Raw genomic sequence first — 26,804 nt, forward strand, 5'->3', positions numbered from 1 at the left:
CCTCCCCCTCCCTCTTCCCTCCTCCACCTCACTCACATACAAACTTCGTCAGTCTTTCACCCTCCATCCTCTCCACGTGGCCAAACCACCTCAGTGTGTTCCTCATAACACTTCCTATCACATCCACATCCACACCACAACGCTCCTTTATATCCTCATTCGTCAGCCTCTCTCTCCATGTGACTCCACAGGCTTCTCTTAAATAACTCATTTCCACTGCTCTCACTCTTGACTTGTGTCGTTCCAACAATGTCCAAGCTTCACTTCCATACGTTAGAGTTGGTATCACAATACTGTCATGTAGTAACTTTTTCACTTCCATGCTCAATTCCCTGTTTCTTATCACTGCTTGCAAAGAACCAGCAACCTTTCTTCCCTGCTCTATCCTTTCAAGCACTTCACCCCCCAAACCTCCATCCTTACTCATCACACTCCCCAAGTACTTAAACGTACTCACATTTTCCAATTCCTCACCATCCAACCTCGCTGTACATTCACTGACTTCACCTCTCTCAAAGAAACCATTTAATCAATGGAAATGAATGTATATGGTTGACACTTCACCCTATCACTGTCATTTACAGTACTTCCACATTATTAACTATCATTTTAAGAAAGACTTTTGCCCAAAGAAAGATACAGTAATAGAACTGTGAAAGTTGTGTCCTTGGTATTGGTCTGTTTGTATAATTTTGGGAATAGCAACCTTACTGCACCCATCCACTTGCTGACCTCCATATGTCTTGACAGTTTGCAAAATCTGCTCCTTGTTCTTGAGAATATTCCTCACTTGCAGTTCACCTAAGCCAAGTTCACATCCAGTGTTTGAGTTCCTTTTATCTTGCTTATTCAACTCTATAACCTTCATTTTTAGCTCCAGAGTGATCCTCTTATTCTTGGAATGAAGCAATGGGGCCATGATGTAAAAGGTGATAAAGAGCGGATCTTGTACAGTGCTGAAAACACCAAAATATGCAAGTGCAATGTGGGCAAACACAGACTGAGAGTTTTGAGACTTGAGAGATGCTGTGAGGGAGGGAAAGGGCAGGAAACTGATTAGCCATCTGTTGGTGGCTTTGGATACTACCATTTTGAGTGGGAACACCATTTTCCCTTGCTTTCAGACAACGGATTCACAGTTTAGAATCACATTTCTCATTAAAAAAAAAAAAAAAAAAAAAAAATTGTAAGAGTCAAGTTCACATACTGTATTAGCTGTTTTGCATCTTGAGATCCCACATATTGAGAGACCCCACTGTACTTACGTAGTGTGATGAGTAAAAATGGAATTTTTGGGAAGGATGTGCATGAAAGGGTACAGCAGGGTGGAAAGGTTGCTGGTTAATTGAAAGCATTGACAAGGAATAGGGAAGTGAGCATGGAAGCAGAAAGTTGCTGAATGACAGTATTGTGATCCCCACTCTTGTGTATGGAAGTGAGGGTTGGAGCCTGTTGGAAGGACACAAGCCAAGAATGAGAACACTTGAAATGAGTTATCCGAGAGGAGCATGTAGAGTCACATGGAAAGACAGACAAATGAAGTAAAGGAGTGTTGTGATGTTGATGTGGATGTGATTTTAATTGTTAAAGAGAAATACCTTAAAATAAATCAACCATATGAGGAGGGTGGAGAGTGAGAGATGGACTAGAAGAGTGTAAGAGTATATGAGTGAGGCAGAGGGGGAGACAAAGGGAGAGAGGGAGTAGAGAAAGACAAGAGGGAGGGGGGAGGGGTGACCCAGAAGAAGGGCAGCCAAATGGCAGAGGACATTGCGATGTGGAGAAAGATATGGGGGGGGGGGTGACCCAGATGAAGGGCAGCCAAATGGCAGAGGACATTGCGATGTGGAGGAGATTTTTTTGTGGCCACTTCTTGTCTGGTTAAGGTGTCTGGCAGTAGGTAGATAAATACAGTACAGTCAAGTCTTTAACGACTTCATTATGTGAGAAATCGCTACAACAATAATTCAAAAGTTATACCTGTTTTCAGAATAACATTAAAAAATTGCTCTTGATTTCGCCAGAACAGTAATTGTGATGGCTGCCTTTTAGAATCTCATGCAGATGTGGTGACCCATGCAAGTCGACAGTCAGCTGTCTGAGCCAACATGACTGCCCAGTGTTTATGTGTGTAGAGTCCCTATCTTGGGTCTGCACAGGTGGCAGCCTTCGTGCCAACCCTGTGAATCTCACTCACCCCCTCTCTCATGTGTTCTGCGCCTGTGGTTGTCTCCCTTGTGTATTCTGAGTTACATGACCTTCTTGCCTGTGAGCAACCATTGCAACACTGTCGTTATTGCCTTGTAACAGTGCACGACAAATAGTGCTGCTTGCAATAGTAAGCTAAGAGAGGACTTTCAGTATGTGAAATAAGTGAAACTCTGAACTTGGGAATCATGTTTGGTGCTGCCCCTCAGTGGAAAATGTGGCGCTATTAATGCTGCTGAGGGCAAGGTGTAGCCTTCCCCTTGATGTGAAATTAGACATTGTTAGGTGTCATAAGGAGGGACAAGGCAATTAGTGACTCCCTAAAGCTGCTCCAGTCCATGGTCTTGAAGGTGATACAAGTAATCAGATGCTATAACTGCAGCATCGCAGAACATGCTTTCCCTAACCACAGAGCATCAAACCAGAGCAAGGGAGCCTATTGTGGAGGAGATGGAGCATTTCCTGGCTCTTTGGGTTACTGACCTGAACCAAGCAAAACAGCTCTTCACTGCATCTTCATCTGCAGTAAGGCTCTCAATCTGTGGAAAGACCTCAAGGATAAGCAAAGTATGGAGGCCAAGAAGGAGTTCAAGGCCTGCTTGGGTTGGTTTGAGTGGTTTAAGACCCATGCTGGTCTTTAACATGTGACCATGCATGGCAACTCTGATGATGCAGATCATGTGGGAACTGAGGCCTCCCCTGCACAGCTGAAGGCAGTTGTAGAGGGGGATACCCTCCGAGGCAGGTCTTAAACTTTGACGAGCTAGGCCTGTTTTTTTAAATGATTATCAAGGAAAACATACATCAGCCAGGAAGAAGAACATGCGCCATGGCTCAAGGCCGCCAAGCACTGCCTCCCTTCTCCATGGTATCAGTGCAGAAGGGGACCTGAAGCTCAAGCTGCTCCTAATATACCACTGGGAGAACCTGTGAGTGCTGGTAAAGTTTGTAAAGGGGGACCTCGGGGTTACTGGGAAGAGTAACCCCAGGGCTTGGCTGATCCCCGCATTCTGCCGGCCATACATGGCAGAATATCTGTCCCCCTGCCTGCGTGACTATGCAAGGAAGAGCAACCTTCCCAACCGTTTCCTCTGGCAGGATGACTGCCCCGAGCCACCCTGAGGGCATGGATGACTGGGTGGATAATATCAGAGTGTTCCATCTGCCCCCAACACAACATCACTGCTCCAGCTAGTGGATTAGTGCGTCATTGCAACCTTCAAGGCGTACTACATCCGCCACTCCATGAAGCAGATGGTGAGGGCAAGTGACTCTGGGGTGGCACTTTTGGAGGAAGTACAGCATCAAGCAGCCCATCAGCAAAATAATGGCAGCTTGGAAGGAGGTGCCACCAAGCACACTGAATGCTGTATCATGCAAAGTGTGGCCGGAGTGTGTGTACTCCTTCACGGGGATCCTGGCAGTGTAGGACATTTGTTGAGACATCCTCAGTCTCACACATGAGGCAAGATACAAAGAGGTCAGCAAGGAAGTTGTGCAAGAGGTCCTGGATAGCCACACTGAGCAGCTGTTCAATAGGGAGCTCATTGAGCTCAGGGAATAGGTGGCGGAGGCACAAGAAGGTGGCGAAGACAAGCACCCCTTTTGTGTTCTTGATATAAAAACCATGAAGGAGTTCACTGTGATTATGGACAAGGGTATTGCATTCATCTGGGACATGGACCTGAACCCAGTGAGGAGTGATGTGTCCAAAGCATGGCATCAAACAACTCTTGAAGGTGTACAGGGAACTCATGGCAACTAAGAAAAGGCAGCATGGCAGACTACCATCACCACCTCCTCCCCTGCCAGCAGCACGGAGGAAGAGTCTAGGCCATTAACGAGTGGTGTACAAATGCAACACCCTGCATCACCTGCCTCCTTCATGTTTGTCTCATCTTCATCACTTCCTGACACACCTGTGTCACATTGCCTTGCTTTCCTTCACCCTTACTGCTCAGCTGTCCATCGGCCTCACCACATCACTCCCCATCATCCTTACCACATCGCTATCCATTGGCCATAGCACATCACCCTCCCTTGACCTTACTGCATTGCTCTCCCTATCCCTCTTCACCTTCTCCTGAGGACCTGGAGTGATATCTAAGCCCTCCAACCGTCCCCCAGCCTTGGGGGGAACCCATGGTGAGGACTCAGTCCAGCTGAGACAAATTTCAGGTGGGTGATAGTTTTGGGGGAGGTCAGTGTAGGTTTCGCAGTCGAGGGCTCCCTCCCTAACCTCATTTAACCCACATTAGATCGACCTCTCTATATGATAAATTGTTTTGCAATAGGTTTTCACTTGATGCATCCCTATTGTATGGCAAGTCATGACTGTAGAATATAAGACTCATTTTTAGATAATGTTGAAGGTGGTTTAGTGGGTAAATAAGGCACTCCAGTCAGATTGAGCCTGTATATTTTATATCCAACGGGTGGTTGGGTTTAGTGTTCATGTAATACCACTCAGGGATGAGTGAGGCAGGTCACTCTCATCTTAAATCTCAGGACCAACTTGCCTAGCACCGGGCTCCTATGCTTCTCATTTGGCAACACAGGATTGGATGATGTTGATTTTTTTTTTTTTTCATTCATTGCCAGACGCCATGTATCCCAGACAGGGTGGCCAAGGGCTTAGAGTTAATTGTTTTACAGGGAGGGGCACTAATCCTCCACCAACCCCACTTGACGTAGGGATGCCAACAGCATCTGGTGTTCCCAGGCGGTCACCCATCCAAGTACTAACCAGACCCAACGTTGCTTAACTTCGCTGATCGATGTTGATGAAGGTTGTAATTTAATGCTGGAATATGGTGAGAACCTACTGATTTAATCTCTCTTATTTTATGATAATGAAATTAGAATGTTGAAATATTGGGGGCTGGAGTAGTGAGAGTTTGGAATGCTAAAAGGCCAAGTGAATTACTGTTATGACTTGCTATACAGTAGGGTTACATCAAGTGAAGACCTGTCATGTATTGATTTATTGTATGAGGCTGATATAACATGGGTTCATTGGGGACAGGGAGGGTGCTCTTGACTACAAAACCTTAAATCTAAAAAATTTATCCTTTTATGCTTGCCATTTGTGCCCCTCAGTAGCACCATGCTTTCCACTAGGGAGAGCAGACATGATTTCCATGTCTCATGTTTCAGTTTTTCAAGTACAAAAAGTGATCACTGCTTAATATCACACTGCACTGTTTGTCATGCACTTACACTGTTATCTGGTGATAGCAGTGGTGTTTCAGCAGCCTCTCATGCGCAATATGGAGTGAAAGGCTGATGATCACAGTCAGTGTACACACTAGACGTCATCTTGACTCAGTCAGTTGACTGGAAGGCCCCATCATCAGCTGCCTGGGAGTCTGTGTATGCATGGCAGACAGAGATTCCAAGTCACAAGTTTCAGTATTTCACACAAAAAATGTTATCACTTTACCTAGTATTGCACACTGCCCTATTTGTTGCACACTTACACTGTTATTTGGCAATAGCATGGTGTTTCAGGGGCCCTTCGTGCACAAAACAGAATGAATGGCAGACGATCTTAGCATATGTGCTGTAAACACTGGGTGGCCATGTTGGCACAGACTATCGGCTTGCATGTGTCACCGCGTCTGCATGAGATTCTTGGAGGTGGCTATCGCAGGTATCATTCTAGCAAAATTGTGACAAATTTTTTAAATCACTGTCCTTTAAATGGTACAGTCGATACCCGCTATTCGCAAAAGTTACATACTGGACCTCTCCATGAATGGGTGAAATTCACGAATAATCCCTACCCTCCACAAAAATCACTGGTTTCACTGTGTTAACTAATCCCATTACCTACAGATAGCACTGTAAACTGACAAGCAAAAGCCGATTAATATCGATATCGGAAGGGAAAAATTATCCGATAATCGGAATATCAGAATTGGCTGAGTAATGATGAAAAATATATAAATTTTTGTTTTATCTAATGACCCTAGACTCTAGCACTTATTTTTCTACCATTTTAGGTGTGAACAAATGCTGTAATGATGATTATTATTCAGATATAAGGTCGTATCCCACATTCCACTGACTGGAAAATGGTAAAATGCTTTAACTAAAACATATGAAATATTTAGACCATAATATTATATCACTGTGTTTAGAATGAAGCTCAACACAAATACTTAAACAGCAATCTTCTGTCAAGGAGCTGTGGCAGACTGGTATGAATTTGCAAGTTACACACACACACACACACACACACACACACACACACACACATAGGTCGCCAACAGAGATGGAGCTCTTTGAGGATCGTGGGGAAATAATTGTTGAATCAGCGGTGAAAAGAAGATCAGTCTATTGTGATTATGTGAATGAATACGTGCGTGGTTGTCCTGTCTGGTATGTAAAAAAAAAAAAAAAAAAATGGAGGTTTTGGTCAAACAAGAGTGCAGGACACAGTGAAAAAATAAAGTTTTTGTAGGTTGTATCATGGCAGAAAGGGATAGTTCATTGTTTACATCTGGTGGTGGTGAATTTGCAGCTTCTCCGATGAGGATAAGGGTAAAGGAAGTACTAAACTGAACCAAACAAGAGTAGCAGGAGTGGAGAAAATGGCAGAGAGGAATTGTCCAGGAGTTGAAAAAGGTATGGACAATAATTAGAGACTTCCAGGAACGGACCTTAGAATAGGAGAAAGAGAGCAATGTAATGCAGAGCAAGTTGGAAAGCATCTGCACTCACAGTGCTGAACAAGAAAGACAAGTTACAGAATTAAAAGTCAGTAACAAATCTGCCTCAAATGAAATAAAACAGCTGTAGAGGGAAAATATGAGGTTGGAAGAAAAATGGGACATGATGAAAAGTAAACTAGATGAGCATGAATCAAAATCAAGGATGTAAAATGAACACATTATGGAAATCAAAGGGGAACACAAGGGGTGGATGAAAATTCAAGAGGAAGGAAATATAAATTTGAAAGAGATTATAGTACAACAATGCAAAGGAAAGGTGGAGAAGGAAGTGTTAGGGTACTAAGAAGTTAAGAATCTTTAGTCACATGTAGCAGACAAGAAAAAATGCATGATAATTTCAGTACACTAAAAGAAAAATGTATGACAGTAAGATCAGAAGGGGAAAGAGAAGAACTGAGTAAGGCTAAAGAGATAGTATCAGTAGTTTTGGAGAGTAACAACGAAGCTCAAGAAGAGACTGAAGAAGTATTTAGGCTAGGAAAGTGCGAGGAAGGACAAGCGAGGCCACTTAAAGTAAAGTTTAAGTCTCAGGTAATTGTAAATGAAATAATCAACAGAACAGGGAAATTATCAAACAAAGAGGAGTTCAAGAATGTTTTGATAAGGAGAGATGCAAATGAGGAAGAAAGAACTAAAATAAAGGAGCTAGTAAAGGAAGCAAAGGCAAAATAAGAACAGAGAACGAAGGAAGAGAAGACAGTGTTCTGTTGGAGTGTTATGGATCAGAAATTGAGCAAGTGGTACCGATGGAGAGAGGGAGAGAAGAGGGAATAAAGAACACAGAAAAAAGTTGAAAAGCGGCATATACTGATGTTGATGGTTTAATATCGTCAAGGTCAGAAATCAACGATTTCTTGAGAGTGCAAGAACCAGATATTATGTGTTTTGTAGAGACCAAATTAAGAGAGGACATTGATATCCATATGGGAGATGGTAAATACAAACTGTGGAGAAGAGACAGAAAAGAAAAAATGGCAGGAGGAGTGATGATAGCAGTGAATCTATCTCTCTATTGCCAGACGCCATAATCCCGTAAGGGGTGGCCACTTGACTTTGAGTTATTGGTTTTATGGGGAGGGGCACTAACCCCTCCGCCAACCCACTTGTTGACACGTAGGGAGCACGTATGGGTTGGTTATATGGTTACCACCCAGCGTTGTAAATGGTTTCTTGGCTTACAGGAAACCATTTGGCTTGTCATTCAATGTAAAGCCACCAGTAAAGGAAAGAAGAGCAATAAGAAGTGACAGGAAAGATGGGAGATATAGGAAGAGAACAACATAAATGTGGATAATGTGGAACAGGGAAAGGGTAGGGCTGAAGTGATATTATATGAAATTAGAAACTGGAGAGAATGGCAAGAGAGACATCGCAGTGGTATATGTTCCCCCCAAGACAAGGGCATGAAATGATGATGAATACCAGTAGATGTTATCAGACATGGTTAGATATCTACAGAAAGTGACTGAGAAAAGCAACAACATAATTCTGATGGGTGATTTTAATTATAAAGAGGTGAACTGAGAGGAATGGGACTCGGGAGACGGTGAAGATTCGTGGGGCACTATACTGTATTGTTAACCTGTGGATTGCGAGCCACAGCTCAGGCTGGGTAGCATCGCACTGTGAGCCACAGCTTGGGCTGTGCTGGCCGTGCATCACCGCTAATTACTCCACCCCTATGCAAACTTATGCACAGTACCACACAAAGACGGAGGGAAAGAGAGAGAGAGAGAGAGAGTTTTTTTTTTTCACCAGATGATGCCCTTGATGTTTATCTTCATGTTTACAATAACAAAATCTCCCCCCCCCACCCCACTACTCCCCTACGTAAACTTACGCATGGCCTAGCAAAGACAGAGAGTTTTTTTTTTTTTTTTTTTTCACCAGATGATGCCTTGGATATTTATCTTCAAGTTTATAATAAACAAAAGCTAAAAAGAAGAAAAAAAATTGTCATTTTTTTGTGCACCATGGGGTGAGATAAAAAAAAAAAGGTAATTGCGCAGTCCACGGATTACATATAGAATGAATAATGTAATGACCCAGTGGGTCAAAGAAGAGACTAGATTCAGAGGTGATGACACACCAGCAAGACTTAATTTACTGCCAACCATAGAACCTGACATTATTGAATCTTTGAAATACAGTCATCCCTTAACATCCGCGTTTTTAACATACACAGTTTTAAATATCCGCGGGTGGATATAACATAAACGGTTTTAAATATCCACAGGTCAATTCAGTACCAGGGCCGGAGTCACTAAAACATTTTATCTTGTTGAACTCTGCTGACATTGTTCACTGCAAATGTAACGTTATCCCAGGCACAGTTCATGGCTGTTTTAGTGATGGCATTATCCAGTGAATCAAATAAAACATTCTTCCTTTTGGCCACTTCATTTATTAATGCCATTAATTCATCAGGGGAAAAGTTAGGACGGGCTGGGGTATTTCTTTTCTTCCATGTACCCTCGATGAGCTGGTCTAAACCGGTTTGTAGCCCTCCCCCCCCCTTTCATAAATAATACAAAGCAATACACAACCAAATCGCACTGAAATCATACGAGAGTGGCTGAAAGTGTTATTTTATATTATACAATGAATTGCTGTGATAAAATACAAGTGATTTAGTGATATTTTTGCAATAATCAGAGAAGTCATGATGCTAAGCGCATTAGCTAGCAAACATTTTTGTGGTTGCAAACTGTGCAGCAATGCTATGAAATGACTCATGACATTATATCAGTATGCTTTATAAAAGTAAGTGGTAATAAAAGTCATTCGAACTTTCATGAAGTTTGGTAAAGTTTGTAATGATTTCCTTACATCATTACTGTTTCACTAAAGTCTTACGTAAACACTGGAATATCGTAACGAAATCACAGGAGACTGGCTAGAAGTGTTTTATTTTTATTATTATTGCGATTAAAGAGATAGCCCGATTATCCAGGCTATATGGTGTGAAGGGGTGCCCAATTAGTCCTAAATCACGATTAATCCACCGGAAACAAAACACAAGTACTGGTACTGTATTGTTAGACTGAGTTATTTACCGGTAAATGTACACTTTAAGTATATTCAGTTTGGTAAATTACCTTTTCTTGTTGAAAAAGTTCCTCTCTGTTATTATCGTCACGTTCTTTAAGCTGCACCTATGATTGTTTCCAGCACAATGGACGAAACTCATCGTACTCAAATGTGGACTTCGTTTCCCAACTGGAGATTAGGGTAGGTTAAATTATTAGTTGCAGTTAAGCTAGGTTAGGCCAGGTTTAGTTAAACAGATTAGATCAGTGTCTTCTGCCATTACGTTAACGAATCAGACAAAGAGTCGTCACACCAGAAGAGCTAAAAACAGCGGGGAAACAAATTTAACAAGAAACGTGTACTTACCAACCCAGAAATAATAAAAAAAATATAACAGACGATCATGATGAACTGATTTGGTAAGTGCTTTTACTGCTTACAGCAAAGCGTATGTTTACCCCCCAGTGTTCGTGAGTTCAGAAATTTGTATGCTCCCGTGGCAGACCTTGGAACCACTTTTTCAAAGTTGTAAAATCAGAGTCTTTTTCATACAGCTGTGAAAAGACTCATCTGGTACACCTTGCTTTTTCCCCTCCTGCTTAAACCCATCTTGTTATTTGCTATGATTCGCGAAAGAATTAATAAAATTAGGGGGCATGTTACTTTAGCATTTAAACATAAAATTAGGGTGCATGTTACATTAGCATTTAAACATATCGGCGAAAATATCTGGGATGAAGGGACCGCCTGGCTGTGTGGGATGGTAGAGTAGGGTCAAGTAAACACACCAGTGACCATCGTTCCCTTCTCATAATTGTTTACAGTTTTTATAGCTCTCTCTAACTCAGCGTCACTGACACCGGTACAGTAAAGCATTGTTCAAGGCTGGAAGCCATGAATGGGTTAATGGAATACATTATTGTTTGTATCAATACTCTCTCTTTCACACATACACTTAAGACCGAACAAAAGAATGAGCAATATATGAACACTTAACTGTAAGGTGCACAAATAACTGTATGCTCTGTTGGTCCGAAATGTGCTGGGAAGCGACATCGAACGAAGAATGTGGAACTGAGTGCCTCCTTATGAGAACACATGAGATGTAAACATTTTTTTTCCATTTTGTCCCCTATCATTGTGAAACTCATAAATTTTCGTCTAAACATACAGCCTAGTAACCTTACCAATTCAATCATTTTCCTCTAGTTTGTTTTCTGTATTTTTCTGCCTGTTTTGAGGGTGGTAAATTACCTTTCACTGAAAGATTTCCTCTTTTATTATCATAAAGTTCCTTAAGTTAAGTGTACATTTACTGCTCATTCTTTTGTTCATTCTTGTTTGTATGTGTGAAAGAGAGAGTATTGATCCATCCATCCATCATCCAATCCTACATTGCCCCATGAGGAGTGTAGGAGTCCGGGGCTAGGCAGTTGGTCCCAACATTTAAGATGAGAGTGACCAGCCTTACTCATCCCTGAGTGGCATTACATGAGCAATCAACCCCAACCACCCCTTGGATGTTTATCTTCACCGGCTTAATCTGACTGAAGCGCAATAATTACTCACTAAACCACCAGGTGCCAAAATCTAGTTATATGGTTACCATCCAGCATAGTAATACAAACAATAATGTATTCCATTAACCCCTTCATAGCTGCCGGCCTTGAACGCTTTACTGTACTGGTGTCAATGATGTTCAATCAGGGTCAGGGCGAGCTATAAAAAACTGCAAACAATTACGTGAAGGGAATGAAGGTCACTGGTATGTTTATACCACCCTACCCTACCATCCCAAGCAGTCAGGTGGTCATCTCAAATGTTTTCACCGATATGTTTACATGCTAATGTAACATGTGCCGTATTTTTATTAATTCTTTCACGAATCATAGCAAATCACAGGATAGGTTTAGGGGAAAAAAAAGAAAAAAAAGCCAGGTGCACGAGATGAGTGTTCTCACTTCTGTAAGAGAAAGAAATTGATTTCAGAACTTTGAAAAAATGGTCCCGAGGCTGGCCACTGGAGCATGCAAATTTTTGAACTCACGGCCATTGAGGGAGCTAAACGTACACTTTAAGCAGTAAAAGCACCTTACCAAATCAGTTCTTCCCGATAGTCTGTTATATGTTTCTGATTATTTCTGGGTTGGTAAATAAACGTTTCTTGTTAAATCTGTTTCCCCGTTGTTTTTAGCTGTTCTGTTATAAAAACTCCTGTTTGATTCGTGAACGTAATGGCAGAAGGGACTGTTCTAACCTAAGTGTTTAACTAAACCTGGCCTAACCTAGCTTACCTGTACCTAATAATTTAACCTAACAGGTCAGCTCTGGAACTGTCTCCCTCTGTCTGTCTTTCCTACTTCCTATGATCTCCAGTCTTTCAAATGCAGTGTGTCCAGGCTTCCCGAAATGAATGGATCTTGAATTTGGCCCTCTTTTGTATCATTTTTATCTTGGAAGGAAAGGTTTGCAGGCTCCAGGCTTTTGGTTCTGTCTTTCTTGGGGGGGGGGAAAGGGGGGGGGGGAAATTGGGAAACAAAATCCACCTTTGAGTACGTTGAGTTTCTTCTATTGCTCTGGAAACAATCGTAGGTACAGCTTAAAGAACATGACAACAATAATAGGGAGGAAATTTTTCAGCAAGAAAAACTAATTTACCAAACTGAAAATAATCAGAAAAATACAGGAACAAGCTGGAGGAATATGAACTGAATTGGTAAGGCCTTTCTGCTGCTTAAAGTGTAGCGACATTTACTGGTAAGTAAATTAATCTTACCGTACTTGTGTTTTGTTTCGATTGGATTAATCGTGATTCAGACTATTTGGGCGCCCCTTCACACCATATAGCCTGGATAATCAGGCTATCTCTGTATGTAAAAAAATTATATTAATAAGTTAAATTACACTGAAATATAACAATTCCTTTAGCTTTTTTATCTGGATTTTTATTATAAAGAAGTTACAAAATGATAACTGTAATATACCTTTACACATTGAGATGTTATTAAGACATTAATACTCATAAGTAACATCTTTGCCATTGGGTAAATAGTAGGGAAGAGAAAGCACATACCTTACCTTTTATGCTTCCCTAAAAGTATGCAACACAAAATTTTTAGAGAAACAGTAAACACATAATATTTATCTTCTAAATCTAAGCCAGATCTTGGTAATTTAACGATATATGAAATGCATAGGACATATAAGCCTCTAATCATTACCCAAATAATAAAATACAACTTTTATACTTGAAAGTACCATATGTAAAATCTTGGCCAGCCAGCCATTAGCCATAAAATGAAACAGCATTTATATTTAAACATGTGTAACATTTTAATCATTAGCCAATTCAGGCCAGACCACCCTAGGGTTAGAGCATAGTGGAAATAATACACCTGCTTTGATCCCTGAGATTGGATTTAACACACTAGTAGTCAAGGACTGTTCCGCATATATATCATAAGTAAAACCACTTTCCATGAAGTAAAGTATGAATGTCTAACTTCAGCGTATGCCAGCCACATACATAGGTAGTGTAATGTACTGTAGTGGTTCAAATTGCACACACTAAAAATTTTATGATTTTCTTGATTTTAAGACAGTCTTCAATCAAGTATATCTTATTTACTTTGAAAAGCTTAGCGCTGAAGGTTCTGTGGTTGAAGCAAGCGATGCTTTTTGGTCACTGTGCCCTCTGGCATGCTAAATATCTGTTCTGAGATGATGCTCAAATCTGGACATCATATAGTTACACAGATATTAGTAGCTTAAACACGATCGCCCATACATACGCATCATCAGAAGACTTTCACAATGCAATTTACTGTCTTTCCTTTGTGTCTACGGTATATCTGTCTGTCTATCTGCCTATCTATCTATCTACTGTATCTGTGTATCTACACACACACACACACACACACACACAAACACAAGTATCAAACTGAAAACCTTGGATGTACAAATGCCCCAAGAAGTGATGACCTGATTCCCAGCACCTTTCACTCAGAAAGTGACATCTGGCATCTGTTTATTGCACATTGGAAAGAACAGTACGTTGGTAAACAACGACAACAAAAATCATTATACTGTACTGGTATAGCCCAGTTTAACGGTGCAACTGGTTAAGTAAAAATGGATCGCTAGGTGGGGTACCGTATATTGGGGTAGATTTAACATGTAAAGTATAGGGATGTGTTTTTGAGCCTTGGGTTTCCCCAACAACCAAGTCCTAAACCCATCCAAATGAGTACAAAAACAAGTTTCTAGCTCACCTAAATCCCCAAATAGCTTTAAAACAAGCAAAGCTAAGCCTAAAAGCAACTCAAAACTCACCTAAACCCGAAAATAAAATCTTAAAATTGTCAAATATAAGTTTGGAAAAAATCAACTTAGTGAACTATACTCCAAAATGACAATGTTCACCCCACCTGTGACTAAAGTACATTAATCTAAGTCTTAAAACAGTTTAAAATCAACCTAAAAACAAAATTTAAGTCTAAAATATCATCAAAATTAGTAAAAAAAAAAAAAAAAAAAAAAAATTATACTCATCGTTAAACCGTTAATAATTGGAGAATGACTATACTCAGGTATAATTATTCCCTTGTACAAAGGAAATGGGGAAAAAGAAGTGTGTGGTAATCATAGGGGCATCTTTCTTCTTAGTATAATAGGAAAAGTGTATGGTAGGATACTTATTGACAGAGTTAGAGAAAGAACAGAGTAATTACTTGGAGAAGAACAGGGAGGCTTTAGGAAGGGAAGAGGTTGTGTAGATCAGATATTCAATCTTAGATCTTTAGTGGAAAAGTTTCTAGAGAAGGGAAAGAAGTTGTATGCGGCTTTCATGAATTTGGAGAAAGCATATGACAGGGTGGATAGACAAGGATTGTGGAAAGTATTAAGAATATATGGAGTAGATGGAAGTTGTTGAATGCTGTGAAGAGTATGTATGATGGTGCTAAGGCTACAGTGTGTGTGGATGGTGAACTGAGTGAATTTTTCTCTTTGAAGGTTGGCTTGAAACAGGGATGTGTCATGTCTCCATGGTTGTTCAATCTGTACATGGATGGGGTAATAAAAGAGGTACAAGGTAGGGTAGTGGATGTTGGAGTGGCCCTGGTGAGAGACAGTAGTGTTTGGAAACTCCCTGTACTGTTGTTTGCAGATGATACTGTGTTGTTGAGTGAAGACAAAGGAGAGCTGCAAGGCTTGATGGATGAGTTTGGGAGAGTGTGTAAGAAACGGATTCTAAAGGTGAATGTAGGGAAGAGTAAAGTGATGGTCTTTAAGAGAGGTGAAGTCAGTGAATGTACAGCGAGATTGGATGATGAGGAACTGGAAAATATGAGTACGTTTAAGTACTTGGGTAGTGTGATGAGTAAGGATGGAGGTTTGGAGGGTGAAGTGCTTGAAAGGGTACAGCAGGAAGAAAGGTTGCTGGTTCCTTGAAAGCAGTGATAAGAAGCAGGGAAGTGAGCATGGAAGTGAAAAAGTTACTACATGACAGTATTGTGATACCAACTCTTAACGTATGGAAGTGAAGCTTGGTCGTTGCTGGAAGGACACAAGTCAAGAGTGAGAGCAGTGGAAATGAGTTATTTAAGAGGAGCCTGTGGAGTCACATGGAGAGACAAGCTGACAAATGAGGATATAAAGGAGCGTTGTGGTGTGGATATAGATGTGATAGGAAGCGTTAGGAGGAATACACTGAGGTGGTTTGGCCATGTGGAGAGGATGGAGGGTGAAAGACTGACGAAGGGAGTGTATGTGAGTCAGGTGGAGGGGGGAAGAGGGAGGGGGAGGCCGAGGATGAGATAGAGGGATGGGGTGGAGAGGTATATGAGAGAGGGGGGTGTGAGTTGGGAGCAGGGCAGTGAAATGGCGGGGGACAGAGCGACGTGGAGGCAATTTGTTTGTGGCCACCCCGAATGGGATTGAGGCGTCTGGCAATAGATAGATAGATAGATAGACTATACTCATTTACCTTAACCTGGCCCAGATTTTCATCATTTTGCAGCTTCTCTCACGTAGTCCAGTCGAGGCAAGACAATATTACAGCTCCACAGTATTTCCAATGCATTTCTTTCAGACTAATATCATAATTTAGTACACCCATTGCAAATTGACTTTGGACCTACACACAGAATTGCTGTGGGAGAGTTGTCTGTCTTTGCTTTGTGTTTCCACTTCTGCCAAGTGAATTTTTGGGGCAAGAAGTAACTGACAACTCCTCTGGTGGTGAAACATTCAGCACATCAGAGCTTGCCCAGAAGCCAGTGTGGGAGTGTATGTTCCCGTCGCTCCGAGCTTGCACGTCCCTCTTTTTTCGGATGCATTACTGTTTGCCCTATTATTTTCCTAGAGTTGAGTTGGCATGCCTGGAAAGTACTGCTCAAGGGATGAGAGGATCTGTATCATTGCATGGAGGCAGGATAATGTCCCTATCAACATGATTTGTGAACGTACTGGACGCGCAAAGTCGACCATCATGAAGATTTCTGTTGCAGTGCGTGGCTTGCCACCTATGTTGTACCAGAGCACAAACATGGTGGTGGTAAGAAAAGGACGACTTCCAGAGGTACAGATATGCTTCTGAAGAGGGAAGTAATCAAGAATCCTCAACTAACAGCAGCAGAATTGAAGAGAATGCATCCCCAGCTGTTACAAGACATCTCAATTTGAACTATCCAACACTGCTTGCAGAAGGAGCTGGGTTTGCCAAGCCTCACCACAGCCAAGAAACTGCTTCTCATTAACCATGTGAAGAAGCAGCGCATTCAGTTTGCCAAGAAGTATGCACACTGGACATCGGATGAGTGGAGAAAAGTTATGTTTTCCGATGAAAACACATTTCAAGTGTTCCAGGTGCATTTGGCCAAGGTTCGTCGCCCTGCCTCCTGTAGTCGATATGACCCTGCTTACACGGTGCCGAATGTGAAGCACCCACAATAAGTAATGGTATGGGGGTGTTTCTCAGGTGAAATGGGAAGGGGAGGCCTCTACTTTCTTCTTAGGACCCTGCTTACACAGTGCCAAATATTAAGCACCCACAATCAGTAATGGTATGGGGGTGTTTCTCAGGTGAAGTGGGAAGGGGAAGCCTCTACTTTCTTCCTAAGAACTTGATGATGAATGGTAGCCAGTACATTCAAGTTCTGAATGATCAATTTTGTTCAACTTTTTTGCTATTCATGGGTGTGACTTTTTCATGCACAATTCAGCTCCATGTCACAAGTCAAGAAAAGTGACAAAATGGCTTCAGGATAATCGGATTGAGGTCCTGGACTGGCCTGGCAACAGTTTGGATCTAAATCCGATAGAAAACTGCTTGGCAAAGATGAAGAAAATCATGGCACAGACGAAGACACCCAATCTGGACAACCTCAAGACTGAACTGACAAATGTTTCATGCAAAGAATGTCCTTTGATTACTTTAGAGATCTAAGTGATTCCATGCCAAAATGCATCCAATTGGTCCTGGAAAAGAAAGGAAACATGATTTCATATTAATGAATGGCATTTCATGAACAAATATTGTGATATATTATTATTTCTGTGTTTTTTAATACCTTGTGAGGGGAGGTCCTAAGTCAGTTTGCGGTAGCTGTATTTATAAATTTTTACAACTCACCAGTCAGGATGGAGACATGGCAATTTTAGACAAAGAAAAAAGGGTAGTCATTCTGTTGATGATGAAATTTCAACATGTTATAGAATCTGTAGGGCAGTCTCATGAGAAAGGGTGGTGGTCAAAAACAAGAGTGACAATGAAGAGAACTAACAATCAAGTTGGTGGGGGAAAAAAGGGGGGTGGGGGAGAAAGCATTACAATGAAGGACGCAGAGATACACCTCCCCTCATTGCGTAATGATGACTGGGGTTTGGGGCACTGCGGGTGGCAGGCTGCTTGGGTGTGATTGAAAACGTACCAGATATTGCTTACTACTTAACTACTGTTATTAATCTAACATACAGAAGACAAACCTTACGTTTATATTCACAAGATCAAATGTGTTTTATTTCTTCGACACCATAAACTAAGTTTAGAGGGCAGGCAAGTACTCGGAAACATTAAAGAAAGGTTGCCAGATTCAGGGAGTTTTGTCCAAAACTTAGAGAAAGCAAGTCATCACTGTTTGGGCAATTGTATGTATAGTGTACCAATGAAGAAACCTAGGCAAGATCTATATGTAACGTTTTTCCAAAACCAAATGATTGTTTCACCGTATATGCTGAGCTTCAACGAAGTTGCCAATTGTCGTTCATCACCTTGTTGCAGAGTTACTGTCCTCTTATTGCCACCATCTATTGCCTTCTACTTTATATACTGTATGCTGTAAATCACTTCTTCATTTAGACTACAGTAAGAAGAGTGACTGAATATTCATCATCATCATCTGGACCTCCTTTTCTACCCCAGGGCAGGGTGAGGAGTGGCAATGTCTAGACAGCCTAAGTTTGTCCAATCCACTGAGGCCGTGCTTCCATTCACTCATCATTCAAGCCCCCGGAATCCTGACCAAATATTACGACCAAATAAGAATTCAGTAACAAATAGGTGCAAGCATTTTGTGCTTATTTCAACAGCATGTGTACACTATTTATGTACATAATCCCACATGACCACCACATTTATACACCACCAGTACACAGTATACCTCACTCTCATCTCACTGCTTTTGGCCGTCAATTCACTCTCCCTTCCCACTCACCCATATATTGTCATGAACCATTACTGATTCTGAGTAAGACTATCAAGCTGCAAAACAGTGTCAAAGTAACAACATTCTTTCACACAGATTCAGACAAAACAATGAATGAAATCCGCAATAAGAGTCACTTTAATGTTTCTTCCGTCCATATCCGATATCCTGATATCAACAGTAAATATCGGTATCGGTTCTGTATTGGAAAAAATGCAAATATCGGCGATATATCGGTTCCGTGAATCATATTGGTTACAGCACTACCTAGTGACCCACTATGAGACCTGTAAATATATTTTATGGCACATTAATACTTCCTATAGTACAAGATGATACACATGCCTTTCTGGGTACAATGTACTGTACTGCATGTGCACACAAACCCCGTGCCTTCTTGCGGATGATGATGATATTATCTAGCACCACATTCTTCCTGTGGCAGTCCTCTGCCCATACACATATGACCAGTTCTATTCACACAGTGCCCTTATCTTGCACAGTTGTTGCCACTTCTGCATTACCAATTACACTAGCTGCAGAAGCATCACAAATGGCCTTCTCATTTTACTGGATGTAACTCACCATGCCCTTGTTCATGCCTAAATGTCACCCTACAGCCGCGAACGACTGCCCCTCACGCACCATGTTCAGCAGTTTCACTTTATCTTCCAGTGGCATCACTTCCTTCTGCTGCTTAGGCTCTCTAGCTGCAGGTGCACACTTAGCAGCACACTTAGGACCCATTTTTCACAGGGATAAAGAATGGAGGTGATTGATGAAGCCATAATAACATGAACACACGGATGCACAAACTGTGAGATGGTCTAACAGAGAGAGAGAATGAGCATGGCAGAATATGATTTGGTTCCCTTTTTGAATGGTCAATAGGATAGAGAGAAAGAAAACATGTAGGCAGGTAATAAGGGATGCTACCATAAGAGCCAACTGCGAGAAAAGAGTGGGAGATTTGTGCTGTGAAATACTGAGTGCTGTAGAATGTTGATGCCCTGTTCTGAACAGCACATTCCTATACAGGGTAACTGCATAGTTTAACAGTATAGGACAGCATTTCTCATGGAAAGCATGCAAAAAAAATCACTTATGAACTACTAGCAAAAGCTAATGCGCTGGGAAAAGCAGGAATTTTTAAAATTATTTCCCCCCAAAATCCATGAATATGCGAACCTGCTAATAGTGGGGGTTGTCTAAAAATTTTAAATTATCATTGTAGTGATGCATAACATAGTGAATAGTGGTATAATGAGACCTGACTGTATATACTAAAGCACTGAGACTAGAATTTGGGAGGCTGGAATAATGATATGCCAGAATATATGAGGTCACATTAATTAAATGCTAGAATATGAAGATACAGGAGTACAGGCAGTCCCCATTGTAATCAGGTACTGTATATGTTCAGATTGTCACTTTTTCCCAACAGCTGGTTCTGAAACTTGAGAGAAAATTTTGAATCTGGTTTATAATAAAGGTAGAAACAAGATTAATTAACAGTTCTTCTGTATTTACAATATATATAGGATAAAAGAGGCAATGGTGAGGATACCTTAGTAAATGTGGTGGCACTGTACACCCAGAGTGAAGCAGCTGTGGCATCCACTCAGGAATCAAACCTCTGCACATTTCCCTGCAACTTGCTGTAGGGGAAGTACCTTAGTCTGACCCTGGTGAGATGCTGGCTACCACAAGGGAGCACTGGATCCCTACGTGGTGTATTTATTGTACACTACCTATGGGATGATCCCTTAGATGTTGTGCACCTGTGGTCAATGGGTCTGCTCAGCCAGACAGACCAGAACGAAGCTGCAGCAAGAACAACAACAGTAAAATAAAAGATCATGAAAAAGGGTATCTTATAGTCAGAAGCTACTGTACTGGGAGCTGGGAATATGGAAAAGTTGCAACCTCTTATGTTTGAAACAACTCTGTTAGTGTATTCCAGCTAGTGTTGGATGATTATATTCAGCTGAGTTAATCATAGGCACCTAAGAGCGTTAACCTTGTCACTATGATGACAGTTTTGCTTAGGAGATAGTTTTCAAACTTGAGATGTTCGTCTTCACTAACCCCTTCATTATAAGAGATTTCCCCTAACCCCAGAGCTGAAGAAAATAGTGTGGTAATTTTAATAAACTAACAGAAATCCACAGGATTTATTTATTTTTATTTTTATTTATTATTTTTTTATGCAAGAAAGTAGGAACCAAAAGTCAGGAGCCCACAAACCAAGGTTAATGATGACTTACTGTAGTGGGAGTTTGAGGTAATAAAAACATACACTTTCACAGACTAAAGGCAAACCCAAGTGGACTCCACACAAGGCTGAGCTGGCAGTATGGACATACTATCTCCTCTACAACCACAACCAGGAGGTGTTGACATCATTGGGGGTGTTTGACGAGAGCATGGAAAAGGAAGCAAAGAAGGGGGAGAAGAGGAGGGAGAAACTAGCCAACAGAAACAGTGAGAAGAGATACGAAGATGAGAATGATGGAGAGGGTGATGGGAAGAGAGCTGCTGATCCAGAAAGTAATGGTGATGGACATAAAAACAAGAAACACAAGACTTAAGAAGAAGAAGAAAAAGGCATAAGGCAGTAAGGAAAAAAATTATATTAAGAGCAAGCAAAAGCCTACAGTGGAACCTCTGGTAATGCAGTGATGGTGGAGTATCCAGAAGATTTCAGTTACAGACAATGCATATACTCTTCCTTATATCTTTGTAAGATGAACTCTGTTATGTAAAATTTTATTAAAAAATAATAAATAAATGCCAAAGTGCCAGTACATTTCAAGATTGTAGGAAGCAGTTCACTAGTTACAACAAAAGCAAATCAGTCCCTATTGCTCAGGGATAATCAGGAATAATTTGTGATGTTTACATCTATTATGGTGGCAGGTGGTGGCGACCATCATCCACCCACTTGATGTAGTGCTGCCTACTTCTTCCTTAGCCTTTATCATTCTTTGTCTGTGCCTGCCGTCCTCTCTTCCTATCTCTCCCATCTTTCCTGTCACTTCTTATTGCTTTTCTTTCCTTTACAGGTGGCTTTACATTGAGTGACACGCCAAATGGTTTCTTGTAAGCCAAGAAACCATTTACGACACTGGGTGGTAACCATATAACCAAACCATATGTGCTTCCTGCATGTCAACAAGTGGGTTGGTGGAGGGTTAGTGTCCCTCCCCATAAAACAAATAACTCAAAGTCAAATGCGCACCCCTTATGGGATTGTGGCATCTGGCAATAGATAGACAGATAGACACATCTAGCATGATACCATGCAATAAAAGTAGCACAAGACTGAAAAGAAAATTGCTTCAATAAACAATTAAAATCAGTCATCATTATTTATGAAATAATTTCCAGTAGAATGCCAATGAATTATTTAAAGTCAGTTATTTCTGTTGATGCTTGCATGGACGACGACAACGTGGGAAAGTGGCATAAGTTAGTTGGCTATTTTGAATGGCTCGATCAACAAGGATGAATGGAGACAACGTTACTCTAATAGGTGTGGTTTTTACATTGCATTTACCCAGTTTTCCATTAAGAAAAATCTCTTGAAAATTTAGTATAAGCCAGAGAACTATCAATGAATGAAATATAAATATAACCATGAAAATCTGGCATCAGAGCTCCTTGTAGAATGCAAAGCTTGTGTTATAGCCTAGTATCCTCAGTGCATAAATGATTACCAAGATTAATAAAATGCAGAGATTCTTAAACAAATCACCAAATTCAACTCTTCCAAATTAGCCTTTTCAGTTATGCAGGACATTGTGGTTCATTTAAAAAGAAAGATATTATGGGTTAAAAGATAGAGTAAAAGTATGTGCATTTACATTGCAAGTTTGTAAGCTCATGTTTTGGTCCTTTATTGCCAAGTGAAAGAGAAAAAGGTAAAACCTGTCATACCTCGTTACAACTGAAAATAACTTTACATGAAGGGGGAATAAGGTAGCTAATCACAGTGTTCTTAAGTGAGGGGAAGACAAGGAATAAAACATAGAAAAGTCTAGCTGCTACCTTGGGTAGGGTACAGTAGCATTTGAAAAAACAAGTAGTGTATTGCAGTAACGAGCATATTCCTTAACTGGTCCTTGAAACTAGACCATCTGTAGTTAAAATTCTAGTAACTAGTAAATACAACAGGAACATGGGAGTATACTGTGCACAGCGCATGGAGTAATACAGGACAACCTCGCTATACAGGACTGTTTGGGGCCAAGCCTGTCCTAAAAATGCGCAAGTCTGATAAAAGCGACATCTAGACTTCCCCATGCTAACCCAGACTTTTTCCGTTATATCAGACATTAGTCTGGGTCCCACCAATGGTTTTTTACCGTGGCATCACCAACTGTTTTCACTACCATTGCAGGACTGTACTGTATTAAACATGCACTACAATAATCAAATGGTACATCTAACCCTATCCACTCTTATGCTGATGACTCCACCTTTCACCTTTCCATTCGGTTCCCGCAATGTCCATCTCAGCAGTTACTTCAACAAACAAGGGATGAGGCTATGGCACACCTAATGTCTGACTTGGCTCGTATCTCTGACTGGGGTAAAAATAATCTGGTTGTTTTTAATGCATCAAAAACTCAGTTCTTACATCTATCAACCCGACTAAATCTTCCACAGGTATACCCACTAATGTTTAATAATATTCTGTTTAATCTTGCATCATCCTTGAACATGCTTGGGGTTTCACTTACTCGGGACTTATCTTGCAAAGATCATATTACATCTCTTGTAAAATCTGCTTCCAAGAGATTAAGTGTTCTTAGCTGACTCCGTTCCTTCTTTACCCCTGCACAATAGTTGACTCTATACAGGGGTTCTATCCGCCCATGTTCGGAGTACAACTCTTATGTGTGGGGAGGCTCCCCACATACAGCTTTTCTCAACAGGGTGGAGTCTAAGGCTTTTCGTCTCATTAACTCTCCTCCTCTTACTGACTCCCTTCAACCTCTGTCTCTTCGTTGCAGTGTTGCATCTTTATCTCTTTTCTACCGCTACTTCAATGGTCACTGCTCCTCTGAACTATCTGCATGCATTCCTTCACCTCTATGATGGGCACGTAGCGCCCGTCTAGCAGCAAACTCTCATCCCTTTTCTGTCCATCTCTCTAATGCAAGAGTTAACCGTTACTCCCAGTCCTTCATTCATGCAACAGGTCAGCTCTGGAACTGTCCCCCTCTGTCTGTATTTTCTGCTTCCTATGATCTCCAGTCTTTCAAACGCAGTGTGTCCAGGCATCTCGAAATGATCGGATCTTGAATTTGGCCCTCTCTTGTATTTTGTTTTTTTCTTGTAAGGAACAACAATTGCAGGCTCGCGGCCTTTGGTTCCTTCTTCCTCGCATTAAAAAAAAAAATAATAATAATGTGCTCTCACTATCCACTAGGTCAATTTAATGCTGCTTTGGGTGTCTGCTTTTTCCTCTCTTCCATCCTTCCTCTTCTGTCTTTCTTTCCTTCATTCTTTCCTCTTCCTTCTGCCTATGGGTGACACTCCCTTTTCTGTCTTTTTTTTCCTTCATTCTTTCCCCTTCCTTCTGCCAATGGGTGACTCTACAATGAGTGACATGCCAAATAGTTTCCTGTACACCAGGAAACCATTTACTACACTGGGCGGTAACCATATAACCAAATTATGGCACCTGGTGGTTTAGTAGGTAAATAAGGTGCTCCAGTTGGATTCAACCTGTTTAGGTTTATATCCAAGGGGTGGTTGGGGTTTACTGCTCATGTACTGCTACTCAGGGATGAGTGACTGGTCACTCTCATCTTAGATGTCAGGACCAACTTGTCTAGCCCCAGCCTCCTACACTCCACATGGGGCAACATAGGATTGGATGATGGATGGATACTGTACTGTACTGTACTGTTAAAAAAGGGGGAAGTCGGCTCTTACCGATCCAGATTGAAGTCGTATTAAGCAGAATTTTCCCGAAAAATAAGAGCGACGCTATGGCCGCACTGGACTGTGGTCTGGCAGTCCGGACTGCTTCTGGTGTTATACTTTTTCAGATATATAAGAATTTAGTCCACTTGGTTCCTTGAGTCTGATAAAAGTGAATTCCAGTACTGTATGTTGAAGTCCGTTATATTGAGGTTTTTCTGTACATTACATACTGTATTCAGATTAGAAAAACATATCTTACATTGTTAACTTCTAATATACAGTAACTGTAATTGCCTCATTCATTTTACAGAATTCTTAGTGTCATATACTATGTAATTTTTAAGATACAGTGTGATGTATGTACAGATTTTTTTTAACCTTATACTGTTTTCATTAAGTTTTACTGAACACAAGGTAGTTTCAGAGTTACCAAAGTAATCTGAAACACTGCCATTACTTCTTGGGGCGACTGCACAGTAGACTCTCACTAAAACAAACCATGATATAATAGATTTGAGATTTAACAATACACCTCGGAGCCCACTGAACTTTTGTCGGCTATACCAATGGTCATTAAACGGGGCGTATCACATGGCCCTTCCGAATGCCTCTGAGCCCATCAAACTGTTCTCCGGCTATATCAAATGATGGTCATTACATGGGGCGCATTACACAGCCCTTTTGAACCGAAATTGCTCTCTCCCCAATGTGATTGCCAAGTTGTAATAATAATTATAGTAATAATGTACTAGCCATGAAGAAGTGCTATGACAAGGATGTGAAATAAGTTTCAAATGAGCAATATTATGAGCCAAGTCAGTGTAAAATTGGTATAGTTTTCATTTTTAGTACTAGAATATGATATTGTGATATTATATGCATTTTTTCCCAACATGCTTGAATTTCTATGTGAAAGGGGGGAGAACCCTCGGATTTAATAAAGGTTCGGCTTTAGTGAACCTGGCTTCCTCTCAATTAGTTTGTTACAATGGAGGTATACTGTATTTGATAATGCCAGAGTACTGTGTTGTAAATAACCACAGTATAAACGTATAGGGAAACCATTACAATATGCCTCTGGCCACTTGACCAAATTTATGTTTTTCCCTTAAATCTGTACCAAAAAGTAAATATAACAAACACAGTATACACTTGGGAGCAGACCATATCCGCCTCAAGTGACGGCATGCTTTGCATGTACTACCCTACCCCCAAATTTTTGCATTACAGTACTGTACTTGTGAAGGGGTCGTACTGTTCTATACCAAGCTGCTTCAGTGTACACAACAAAACAACACATTTCCAAAGGTTCCTCTGTAGTGAAGGTCAAAATTACAGAATTGTTAGGAAAGCACTGATATCCACATTACTGCAATGGAAAATATCCTGAAGAATTATTCTTGAGAATACAGTGTTTAAGTTTTTGTATTGCAGTTCTCAGATGTAAGCCAGTTTGGTTAATTTGAAATTACTTGTGTAAGTGTGTCACAAGTTACTGTGATTTCTGTTAACAGGTATATAATATTAAAGAAAATATTGTATATACAAGGGGCCATCAAGTAGCATCAGTAATTTGCAGTGGCAGATTACTGTGTGGTGTTCTTGAATACAGCACTATAAAAGTACTGAAAAATCATTGTAAAGATCTAATTGCTTCTGGCCACTCATTCAAAGCAACCTTATTTCCTTTATATCTCTACCAAAATGTACCATAAACACCTAACCAACTAACAAATGTTATAACAGTGTACTGTACGTGTGCTGGCACACACATGTTTATGTAGTGTATGTGCATGCATGCATCTCTCTCTCTCTCTCTCTCACACACACACAAAATTGATATTGGCCATGATCCCCCCTAGGTTGGAATATGCGGCAGTAGTGTGGTCCCCACACAAGAAGAAAGATATAAATAAGATCGAGAGAGGTGAAGTCAGTGAATGTACAGCGAGGTTGGATGGTAAGGAATTGGAAAATGTGAGTATGTTTAAGTACTTGGGTAGTGTGATGAGTAAGGATGGAGGTTTGGAGGGTGAAGTGCTTGAAAGGGTACAGCAGGGAAGAAAGGTTGCTGGTTCTTTGAAAGCAGTGATAAGAAACAGGGAAATGAGCATGGAAGTGAAAAAGTTACTACATGACAGTATTGTGATACCAACTCTAACGTACGGAAGTGAAGCTTGGACGTTGT

General features: G+C 40.9%; 1 protein-coding gene across 1 annotated transcript in view; it reads left to right on the forward strand.

The window, feature by feature from the left end:
• LOC145401922 (uncharacterized) overlaps positions 1 to 21,270 on the forward strand; it is a 40,485-nt gene extending 19,215 nt beyond the window's left edge. The window contains exon 4 of the mRNA XM_080274028.1: positions 20,989 to 21,270. Coding sequence (XP_080130154.1) covers positions 20,989 to 21,270 — 282 coding nt within the window. The remainder of the gene's footprint in view (positions 1 to 20,988) is intronic.
• The last annotated feature ends 5,534 nt before the right edge of the window (positions 21,271 to 26,804 follow it).

This window comes from Coenobita brevimanus, chromosome 57 (genome assembly GCF_032717465.1).
Source record: "Coenobita brevimanus isolate Jiangsu-jjx chromosome 57, ASM3271746v2, whole genome shotgun sequence".
NCBI classification, from domain to species: domain Eukaryota; kingdom Metazoa; phylum Arthropoda; class Malacostraca; order Decapoda; family Coenobitidae; genus Coenobita; species Coenobita brevimanus.